Here is a 12414-nt window from a genome sequence, read left to right as displayed (position 1 = left end):
TATAAATACTGGTTCGAGTCAGACGTTGCTTTTCGAACTTTATGTAACAGTTGCCAGATAATCTCCTGCAAAACTGCCAAAGGAATTTCTTCTTCTATGACAGTGAATGCCACTTCCCAAAGCTACGAAATTCTCCCTAAACTTTTTTGCGATGGGAGTCAACTAGGGTTGCCAGTGCTTTCGCAGTATGCCTTTCAATCTCATTGAGAAATCTCCTGAATTCATCACTGCAACACTTCATTACTCGAATGGAATATTAACACTGAGTGCTAATCACGTATAAATGCGTCAGTTAGGAGTGTATTGCTTTACGTGTGTAACATACTTATAAGAAAGAACAGAAGAACGTTGCTATATAAATGTGACTGCGTTTGTGTAAAATTGAGCGAAATGTTTGAATAAAGTGTCGAATTAGTTCAAGGTTAAATATTATACAGGAAGTTCATGAGATTCTGATTAATTAAAACAGTAAGGTGTTGAGAATAAATGTGATAAGATTATTAAGTTAAATAAAAGGTAACTCGAGAAGGTCATAAATAATTTAATGAAGAAATATCATGGAGTATATGGTAGCTAGTAGATTTGAATGTACAGTATTTTACGGTTGAATCAGATAGGTGAAAGAGATTACAAAATATTTAAAAACAGTAAAGAAAAGTAAGCATAACAATTGGCGCAGTCTGTAGTAAAGAACATTACACATTTAAATACTAACAACGGCTACATTTAGCACTTTCGAGCCTCTTGACGTTTAGACAGGAAAAACACAAATTTACATTGAAAGATTTGGACAAGTGGCATTATCACCAGCCTTGCCTGAGGATAGGATTATAGCAAATTTTTAGCACTTACGGGTGGAAAAGCTTACGAAGAATTTAGGTGCACTCCAGATAAACCTTAGTCATACGAAGAATTTAAAGGATTTACGTTGCAGTATTATGGAGTTAAGACTAACGCAACAGCTGAAAGGTTTAAGTTTCATAAGTGTATTCAACATAAACTTCAGACGGTTGAACAAACTGAGATGAAACTAGAAAACCAAGCTGCATACTGTAACTTTGATACGTATTTAAAAAATTCTTCACGAGACAAGTTTGTGTTTGGAATGGAAAATAATGTAGCTCGAAGACGGATTTTGACGTCTAGCTCTTTCATTTTTCAACACGTAGTTGATATTGCTACAGCTGTAGAAAACACGAATCGTAATCAACATCGCGAGTGAATGAAACCAGCTTCAAGTTAACTTGATGCAACCTAGTGGAATAAGAGAAACGAAAATAGTAAAAAGTCAGATCACCGTATATTACACGTACTAGTAACGCTCCAAGATCTTGGCATTCTTCAAATCCTAGTAACTCACAAGGAAGTACAAGGCAGAAATTAAGTTACTCAATATCGTAAGAATCATCAGACAAAGGCAAAGTAAAGGTTATTAAGTGACGGAATTGTCAACCCTTACATGTTAGACATAATTGCTCAGCTTACGACAAGAGATGACTCAAATGCGCTAGAATTAATCATTTTTGCTAAAGTTTGTATACAACAAAACTGCATACAGAAATAAACGAACTACATATAGATGATCAAGTTAATCAAAATGTACAAGAACTGAAACAGCAAGTACAACAGGCACATGAAATATCTTCCAGATGAGACAAGAGTCAAGTGTAAGCCTTGCATCAAGTATTGACATGGGACACATTGCATTACAAATCTTTAAATGAAGTATTAGAAGAACTGTCAAGCAAACTACAGAAAGGTTTTAGTAACAACCTAGCACATGAACAAGTACTTCAAATTACGTTAAAAAGAAGCAGCAATTAAAGAAAAGTAATCTAAAAAAGAAAATGAGATTAATTCGGTGAATACTAGTGATTACCAACTACTGACAGATTATGAAGGAGTTTTATATTAAATTTACAGGAGACAACATAGTTCACCTACGAAACTGGAAAAGATAATAACAAGGAAAGAAATAGAAGACAATAAAAATAGGAAGTACTATAGGAGATGGCCGAAACTAACAAATGGTGAGATATTAAATGTTGAGGATAAATGTGTTAAGATTATTAACTTAAATAAAAGGTAATCTAAAAAAGTCACAGTTAATTTAATGAAGAAATAATATTGAGCATACTTTAGCTAGTGGATCTGAGAAAACAATATTTCACGGTTACGTGAGATAGGTGAAAGGGATTACAAGATATTAAAAAAAATATAAAAAATAGTATAAGAACGTAAATCGAATGTTTTCCTATTTTGTGTTATCCTTCATACTTACATGGAGTTAGCAATCTTGGATTATGCTGTAGAATACATAGAACGTAATTTAATTACTCTATCACGCGAAAAAGCTCTTTACTTTTCTGTTGGTTTTCCCACCCGATAGCCATGTGAATGTTCCTTACGGCAAATAAGGCGAGAGAATATGTCTCATGTAAGAACACCCTTAAATTTGGAACAGGAATTTATCTAAGGTACCGGTAATCTTTTTCGATGGACGGGTCATATCACACATTTCAATAGTTCTGCTCAATTTTTCCATAATGTATAGCAGACTACTAGCAGCAAGCTATTTCTTCTGAATTTATGAAAATAATTGGCGAGCAGCTGATTATATAAAGGTGGGGATCCATGCAGTAATCTTTTGAAAATATGTAAATACTAGACTGAACTCAGGAAAGCATATTTCACACAAAATTCCACCACAAAGTCACAATTATTAAAAGAACTCGCTTCGATTTTTTTTTCATTTATGAAAAGAGTTCACATTATGAATCAATACAATATAGGGGAATGAAAATAACGAGGGATCTTTTCAATTATGGATCAATAAAATAGAGTACACAAAATATAGTTCGTATGGTTTCTTTTAGCATGTACATTCCTTAACGTGTCATTTTTTGTGAATTGTATGCAATACGAAGGCCTAGTGCACAAACCATTATACACCAAAATAAAGAGGAAATGTCAAGCTTCTCGGCGAAGTGTGACACATAATGTTTATATTTCGAGGTTTCGAGATCTAATATGATTGCACTTCGAGTTCTAATTATTTTAATATAGAAAAATTTCTTTTTAGACGAAGGAAAATATATATTTAGAATTTAACCAAACCAAATATTAATAGAATGAGTGAACTTCTAATTTAAGTAGTAATTATTTTTCGATCCAACAGTAAGGTAGGCCTGCATAAAATAGACAAGCTTAGAAAAAAAAAAAAGAAAAAGACTGCATTCCTGGAAATGCCTGTCTCGTGTTTCCACTCTTATCGTTTATGAGGAAATGCAGAGTGGCTGATGTCCCTTCCCCTAGAGGTGCATACTCGAACCGCCGAGCGCTTTTACTAGATTCACACTGCCTGCCTGAGTTACACAGAATTTGTTCTATTTGCTGATTACTTAGCAGAAGTTAGTTTGACTATTTTACGTTGCGTACAGATTTACTATATGGATCCGTAAAAAAGTACATGAAAAACGAGCTTTTTTGCCTTTGCATTCAATTTCTATACTTTGAGGTGTGCACTTGCATTTGCCGCTGAAGGTTAATGTTAAGATGCCTATTGCGAAAACACCAACTATCCTGCGCTAAGTGGTCAGTAAAATGCACGAACTTATCTCAACAAAACGTAGCAGAGCTCGGTGTTTCCTACCTTTTTTACACTTTAAAAAAAAGGTGGCGACAAGAAAGGAGTAATCCTAACTTTACAATATAAAAAAGTTGAGCGAGTGAAGGGTGTTAGAATCCCCGGAGGGCTGAGTTCTTTATCTTCATCTCAATTTAAATAACGTTTTATTTCTCCTAATATGATGGAGTTCCAACCGTTTCGTCAATTTGTAGCTATACTTACGCACTACCGTACACCACTCATCATCGGCATTACTTACAATTCCGGAAATGACAATTAATAATTTTCCAGTGTATAGGCCTATTTACTACATTACCAAAATTTAATGGTTTCGCTTCTAAACCCTTGACTTTCGTAAATCGGTACTCTGATTATCTTTCCAAGAAATGTCCACGAAATTAGCCCGCACAAATTTAAAATTCGAATGAAAACATTCCCAAAAATTTGTACCCAATATGTACCAATTTGCACAACCAAAATTAGAATTTGTACCATCAGTAATTTCGAAAAATTTGAATTTTTCATGGAGAGCCAGCTTGACGTCAAGCTGGCAGGGTTTATTTTTCTTTCCAATGCAAATCAAAACGGTACTTAAACATTGTACCCAATTTGTACAAAAAAATGTAGAATTTGTACTCCTACCAATTTCGAAAAAGTTGAATTTTTCATGGAGGGCCAGGGTCACGTCAAGCTGGCCCGCACAGTTTATCGCTCTTTCGAATTCAAACCAAAACGGTACTATTAATTTGTATCCAATATGTACCAATTTGTACTACAAAAAATTAGAATTTGTAGCCCCATTAAATTCGAAAATTTTGAAATTTTCACGAAGGGCCAGTATGACGTCATGCTGGCCTGCACAATATATTTATCTTTAAACTTCAAACCGAAGCGGTACTAAAAATTTTTATTCAATATATACCAACTTGTACCATCAAAATTAGTTTTTGTAGCCCTACCAACTTAGAAAAATTTACAGTATTAATGCATGGTAAGTTTGACGTCTAGCTGACCCACAAAATTTATATTCTTTCCAATTCAAACCAAAACAGTACTAAAAATTTGTACCCAATATCTACCACCAAAATTAGAATTTCGTACCCCCACTAATGTCGAAAAATTAAATTTTCAATAGCGGATCAGCTAGACGTTAATTGGCCCGCACAAGTAATTCTTCTTTTCAATTCGAACCAAAACATTATCAAAAATTTGTAACCAATATGTACCAATTTGTACTACTAAAGTTAAATTCCTACCCTCCAATAAATTAGCGATATTTGAGGTTTCATTCCTCGGGCCAACTTGATGTCAAAATTGGATCGCGTAACACATTTCTTTTACAAATTTCAATTTAAATGTTACCAAGAAGTTATGACAATATATACCAATTGCTATTACCAAAATTAGAATTTGTTGTTTCTAGAAATTCCAATTTCCATCGCCGAACGCGAGCACGCCAATTTTTTTTTCATTCAAATCGAACAAGCATGCGTAAAAGCGATTCTCTTGAATTAGTAAAAATGGCACGAAAAATTTGCATATAACCTACATCGGGAAAATCAGGTATGAATAAAGTTTATAGGTTGTTATTTAACGAACAGCCAATATGTCACCATGTCAAATCTTCCAATGCAAGCGCTTGTTTAGAATTCAAATGGAAACTGCCTAGGAAAGATCTGCACAATTTGAAACAAAAAATTAAAATTGAACCTCTACCAATTCAGTAAATTTGAAGTCTTAACTCAAATATGTGGATCTATTTGATTTGATGGTAGTGACCATAATCATACTTTTAAATTCAACGCCAGCACTTTGCAAACGAATTTTTGACTGGTTCCATTAAATACACATTTTTCTGCTGATTATTATTGATGCTTGAGTTTGTATCAATTTGTATCGGCAAAATTGAAATTTAAATTCTGTTACCGAAACGGAGATATGAGTAGATGGTGATGACTTCACACCAAACCAATCCTTTGAACGAGTTCCATAATAAAAATTAATACTCTCCATGATCACAGACTGTTGGAGAAAAGAATCAACTATTCATAAAATATTATGGGGTAAACAACACGTGTAGATGTTTGACCTCTCTCCCCCAACAAAGTTCTACAAAACCCAATGATATTTATTTAATGTACTCCCTACCTACTCAATTGTTTTGTGATAATGTTTTGCTTTATTCTTTCTAGTACTGTGCAAGAATTCGCCGGCCAGTTTGATTCGACATAAGATTCAAATTTCTCTAAATTGGTGGGGATAAAATCTTAATCTTTCTTGCGCAGATTGCTACATATTGCGCAGATTGCTATGAATTTTTGCTATCGTCTAGATTCGAAAAATGAAACGAAATTTTACGTCCAACGATCATGCCGCTTAGGCTAAAGGAGACGGTGATGATGAGAGATGAGAGAAACGGTGGAATGGAGAAAGTGGGAGGAAACGGGATAATCCCGAGAAAACCCACGACCACGGTGTTTGTCCACCACAAAGTCCACACGACGTGAGCTGGGATCGAACCAGGAACCCCAAGCACCGGAGGTGAACGCTCTACTACTGAGCCAACGCGCTCCCTCGTTTTGATTCGAATTTGAATGAAAAATAAGTTGTGCGGGCAAGCTTGATCAGCGATAGAAAAATTCAAATTTTTCGAAATTGGTGGAAGTACAAATCATAATTTTGACTATACATGTTCTAATATATTGAGTACAAATTTTTGGTACCGTTTTATTCGAATTGGAAGAAATAATAAATTGTGGAGCTGAGAGTACACATATTAGTTTTCGTGGTACAAAATAGCACATATTTAGTATAAATTTTTGGTATGTTTATTATCGAATTAGAAAAATTAGCTTTTGAAGGCCAGCTTAACATCTACCTCGCAGGCTATAAAATGTTCACAAATTCTCGAAATTGGTCGATACAAAATCTAGTTCTGGTGGTACATATTGAGTACACATTCTCGATAAAGCTTTGATTCGAATTCAAAAGAAAAATAAGGTGTACTGCCCAGCTTGACCCGCCAACAGAAATTCACCTTTTCCGAAATTGGTGGGGATACAAATTGCAATATTGGTGGCACAAATTTGTACATACCATGTATGAACTTTCTGATACTATTTTCATTCGAATCGGAAAGAATAATAAGCTGTGCTGACCAGCTTGACCCATCATCAAACATTCAAATTTCTCGAATTGGTAGGGTAAAAATTCTAACTTTGATGGTACAAATTGTAACATATTGAGAGCATATTTTTGATATCATTTTGGTTCGAATTGGAAAGAAAAATAAATTGTGTGGGACAGCTTGATGTCAAGCTGGAACTTCATGAAAAGTTAATTTTTCTTTTTCGAAATTTTGATTGTAAAAATTCTAAATTGGTGGTACAACTTGGCATGTATTGGGTGCAAATTTTTGATACCCTTCCGGTTCGAATTGCAAAGAAAAATAAATTGTGCGGATCAGCTTGACATCATGCTAGCCCCGTCATCTAAAGTTTAACCTCCTCGAAATTGGTGGGAGTACAAATTCTACTTTTAGTGGTACAAATTGGAACATATTAGCTAGAAATTTTGGTACCGTTTTGTTTTGGAAATGAAATGAAATCTTTAAGTTTCTCGTCCCACGATTATGCCGATTAGGCTAAAGGAGACGGTGTTGATGAGAGATGAGTGAATGGTGGAATGAAGAAAACCCACGATCACGGTGTTTGTCCAACACAAAGTCCACACGCTGCGAGCTGGGATCAAACCAGGAACCCCAAACCACCGCGCTCCCTCGTTTTGTTTTGAATTGCACAGAAAGATAAAATGTGCGGGTCAACTCGACTTCAAACTGGTCCAGGCCCGTACCTAGGCGGCGCCGGGCACACCGTAAATTTTGTTGCTCCCTAAAATTTACGCGGTAGGCTTGCAAATGAACTATATTATACGGTGATCAACTATAATATGGTTGGATTTACTCTCTCAGCCGCCCCCCTAATTTTTGGTAAGGTAATCATCTGAATTTGAAATTTGTACGGGCCAACATGAAGGACATACCAACAGTCTATACACTTTTCTCTATGGCTGCTTGACGTGAAAGAAACTGTAAAATATAACACAATTTTCTTAAAAAAAAAAAAAAGTAAAAATCCGTGTCGGACGTTAAACCACACACTTCTTCGATAGCTTATAAAGTACTCTAATACAATATCAGTTGTACTTTACTATAACCATTTCACACACTACATCTTGTAGTTTTACTTTCGGTGCACCACTCGAAATAATTGTTCAAAAACTAGAATTCTTTTCCTAATTTTTCGTATTGCTTCCTAAATAATTTGCACTGGGGACATGAAAATAATTCAAATGGCATAGTTAGATCTCATGGGAGCAACCATAAGCAATTCTGGAAAATTTTAATCCTTTTATGATTAGCGTATAAATACAGCGTTCATATGTATGTATAACAACTGCAGTGCAAGAAAAAGAACCCTTGAACTAGATGGCCACTAAAAGCATCAATCTTACCTAATCAAACCAGGGCAGGCAGGGCGAAGCTGAAGGGCCCGTGCGTTACCGACGGGGGTTTCCCACGGAAACGGGCGCATCAGCGACACCGGGTATATACTTAAACGAGGGTATTGAAAACAAGGAAGTTTTAGCAATGATACGGGTTTCAGTACCACTTGTCATGGTTTCATACTACTAGCGTTCAACTTGTAAGCATAAAATACAACCTGAGTACACTGTGTACAAGTACACCGCCGGTTGAAAATAATAATAATAATAATCACAAATTTTATTGCAGAAATATCTGAGAACATCAGATGTATTACAATCAACAGAAACAGATAAAAATTGAGAATTTTAGAGTTAAATATATAACAAACCATAATATACCATAGTGTAAACGAAGATCACTGGACAACAGACGCAAATATTAAAACTATCAATTTTGAGTTCAAAAATTCTTCAACACTATATATACAATTATTAATAAGTAATTTCTGTACTTGTTTTTTAAAAGCCAGAAATTGAAGTTCTCTTAGAAATATAGGAAGAAAATTATAAAGTTTAATAGACATGCAGAAAAAGATCTTTTGTGCCTTACTATATTCACATCTAAATAATCCTAAACTATTCCTGTTTCTAGTTTGAATAATAAGAGAGTACCCTATTTCATTGTAAATATAATTGTTTTCCTTGATGTAAACCAAACATTAATATATATGAAAATTGCAGGTACTGTCATAATTCCTAATTTAACGAAGATTCACCTACAATGTGCACGACTAAGGAGACCTACCATTATTCTTACATATGTTTTGTATTTTCAATAGGGTTTTAATGCAATGCAATCCAATACAATGGAGGACTGATGACCCCAATTTGTCGTGTCACAGCTTAAATGAGAATTTACGCATAATAAACAGTTTTAAGTAACTTTAAACTTACGCACAATCATAATCTACAAATTAAATAAACTCCTTTACTAGCTCTAGATTCCACGTTAAGGATACCGTCGTGCCAATTCAAGTGATTATCAATTAAAAATCCTAAAAAAAGGAGTGGAATATTTTTTTATAAGTTCTGCATTCGAATTTTATTTATTGTCGGTAAGCATACGTTTATATCGTAATTTCTCATATGCACTCACTTGTTTTACCGGTAGTGAAGCACCTGTTGAGATTTTACACTGGTAACCATAATTTATAGACATAAAATTGGAAGGTTGTCCCCCATGTACTATAGGGAGCAGGCTTGTTTACCAGCGGGGGCTGAGGTAGAGGGGAAAAAATTCCAACATGCTTTCTACCTGACTCTTGCGACATTCCCTTACCCTCCTTCTATATGCCAGCGTTGCCAGGAGTAGAAAATTGTCACGTGAATGTCATTCTGAAGAGTTCGTGTGAGTTGGTTATTTGTTGAGTGCTGTTGTGGTTGCGGTTTTATTGCTTGTTAATCATTTGACAATGGCTTCACAGCGTAAGAGAGTGCAAACTATACACAGCGAAGCTAGGGAAGTAATAAGGAAGGTCATAGTACAGTGCGACGAAGAAGCGAGGGAGAAAAAACTGAAGCATTTATTATCAAATCCTAATTTGCGTGTGTCCACCTATACAGGGATCTCTGTGCGAAGTGTGACAAACATACGGAAAGAGGGAATGGACGCTGGTGAATCATCACTCACCACTCCAGGTAAAAAACGACCTAAAGCGGAAAAGTATAGGTTTCATTGTGATGAATTTGACAGGCACGTTATACGTGATATCATTCAAGACTTCTATTTGCAGAAGAAAATTGTTCCAAGTGCACCAAAGTTATTGCCAGTCATCAAACAAAAAGTTGATTTCCCGTGGAAGGTTCACACTTTACGGCGGTTGCTTCATAGTATGGGGTTTCAGTGGAAAAGATGCAGGAGTAATAGGAACATTCTCATCGAGCGTCCAAATATTGTGAATTGGAGGGGAAGGTATTTGAGGGCCATTAGAAATTACAGGTCACAAAATAGAAATATCGTTTACATAGACGAAAGTTGGGTAGACAACAATCTGACTTTTGGGAAATGCTGGCAGAGTGAAACTTTACACGGTGTGTCTTCAAACCCAAGTTCTTCGAACAGGTTGATCTTAGTGAATGCTGGAGCAAGTAGTGGGTTTATTGATAGGGCAAGTTTAACTTTTAGAGCAGGAAGGGCTTCTGGGGACTACAACGGACAAATGAACTCACTTAATTTTGAGAAATGGGTTACGGAAAAACTTGTCCCGAATCTTCCTAAAGAAAGTATCATTGTTCTTGATAATGCTCCCTACCACAACATACAAATTAACAAACCACCATCAAAGTATGCTGTAAAACAGGAGATGATGAACTGGCTTCAAGACAACCAAGTTCCATTTTCTCAAAATATGAAGAAGTTTGAACTACATCAGCTGATTGAACAACATAAGCCACAGGAGAAAGTATATCGCATTGATGAATTATTGAAGATCAATGGTCATAACGTACTTCGCCTTCCGCCTTACATGTGTGAACTTAATGCCATTGAACTAGCTTGGGCAAAAATCAAAAGAATTGTTAGGGAAAATAATCCAACAGGGGATTTGCCTTTGACTAGATTGGAGGAAATGACCAGAGATGCTCTGAAGTCTGTGACACCGGAGGATTGGGAGGGGTACAACAACCACGTGATTAGAGTGGAGCAGCAGTTCTGGGAGAAAGATGGATTAATAGAGGATACCATAGATAATTTTGTAATTGAACTTGGTGGTATTGACAGTGATGATGATATAAGCGAAGAGGACGAGAATTCGTCTTCGGATTCTGAACTTGCTCAGCGCATGTCCGATAGTGATGATTAGAGACCGGATGTTAGACAAAATGTCTGTTCTTTAATATTAAAAATATAATCAAAAATAACGTTTTGAAGTTTAAATCGGTTTTGAAGTTTTGAAGGTTATAATTTCAATTTAGGACAATTTTATTTTGCCTATTTCGCCCGTTCCTGCCTAAATAATTGCTTTAGTGCCTAATATTGCCTATTCTATGAATTTTCTTCCAAATTAGACTTTATTGGGAGAAAGTATATAATTTAAAATTTCAAGAAAGGATTCTGCCTCTTCCGAGAAATATAAGTGTTGTTTATATTGATAAGATGCCGTAAAACTTTGGACTGCTATGCGTACTAATAAAGTGCTGTAAAAGTTTGGATTGCTGTGTGTACTGACAAATATATAAAATTTGGACTGATGTATAGTGGAAAAGTGCAGTAGAGAATGTATTTACCAAATATACTCGGAATATGTGGCAAGCTTCGTTTTCATATATACAGGAAAAGAAGATATTCACAAACAGGTAGCCTATGTTTCTATATTCTTTGAACATTATCTAAGACGTGAATTTATTATTTTTAATTGTATTGAGTATGTATCTTCATTATTTTGAGTTACATTTTAGTGCCTATTTTATAAATTTTAAGTGCCTATTTGCCTACCTATTTTCCAGGTTTTTAATGCCTAAACATCTGGTCTCTAGTGATAATGATTAATTGAACGTAAACATAAAACATACCGGTATATTCTTCATTGCACTTGTAAACTGTTACGTGTTAATAGGAATGTATATAATTTATTTATTTCAAGTGATATATATAAGCTCTGTAATTAGATTGTAAATAAATATATTATACAAAGACAATGCTATTTTTAGAGCCAACAAAATACCTTCGAAAGAGCGGAATATTCTTAGATATAATTATTATTAATAAGAATTAAAATTATTATTATTATTTATATTATTTATTTATTTATTTATAAGAATTAACGCTCTAACGAGCTTAGAAGCTTCTAAATGTAGAACCTACATTTTTCTTGCATAAAGTGGGATTTGAACCATTCCATTCAGCTGTCCCCAGCGGAACTGACCCCTTTATATTGGAATCGGAGACTAAAATGCTAGACCAGTCCGCCACGCGAGTAGCTATAAAATACAGAAGTGAATAATATGCAAAATGTACCCAAATACGGTAACTGCTTATGCAAGTTTGTAAATGACGAGTTAAAAAAATCTTTCGATAGCGATTGCATGATGTGCATAAACTCTTTGAATTAAGTGAGTATTAGGTGATTTTTTTTACAAAGAACTGGCAACCCTGCCCAAGATTGTCGAGTGACCGTTTCGTGGTGACGTGAGTGGGGCACCTGTCAATCAACTCTGAATTCCTCAGCCTCGCATTAAAGCTAGCTCCCTACTTTAGGTTAGTAGCTGGTTTGGTTTCTTTCTGTAATAAAGTTTATGCATTT

The 12414-nt window shown here is 35.1% G+C and overlaps 2 protein-coding genes across 6 annotated transcripts in view; one reads left to right on the top strand and one right to left on the bottom strand.

Moving 5' to 3' along the window:
• The window catches only part of LOC145676337 (uncharacterized), an 88877-nt gene that overhangs the window by 74116 nt on the left and 2347 nt on the right, over nt 1–12414 (bottom strand). Inside the window, exon 1 of one of the 5 annotated variants that reach the window (XM_081747182.1) lies at nt 2282–2843. The exons of the other annotated variants lie outside the window; for them this stretch is intronic. The gene's annotated coding sequence lies outside the window, so the exon portion shown is untranslated. Of the gene's footprint in view, nt 1–2281; nt 2844–12414 lie in introns of those variants that run through there. 5 annotated transcript variants of the gene reach the window in all.
• Nucleotides 9778–10974, top strand: LOC145676331 (uncharacterized). Its single transcript, XM_081747168.1, has one exon. It carries the CDS (start codon nt 9778–9780, stop codon nt 10972–10974), a length of 1197 nt encoding a protein of 398 aa, XP_081603294.1.

Source organism: Thermobia domestica (genome assembly GCF_964235325.1).
Source record: "Thermobia domestica chromosome 7 unlocalized genomic scaffold, izTheDome1.hap1.1 SUPER_7_unloc_1, whole genome shotgun sequence".
Classification (NCBI taxonomy): domain Eukaryota; kingdom Metazoa; phylum Arthropoda; class Insecta; order Zygentoma; family Lepismatidae; genus Thermobia; species Thermobia domestica.
This window is presented reverse-complemented; position numbering and strand designations above follow the sequence as displayed.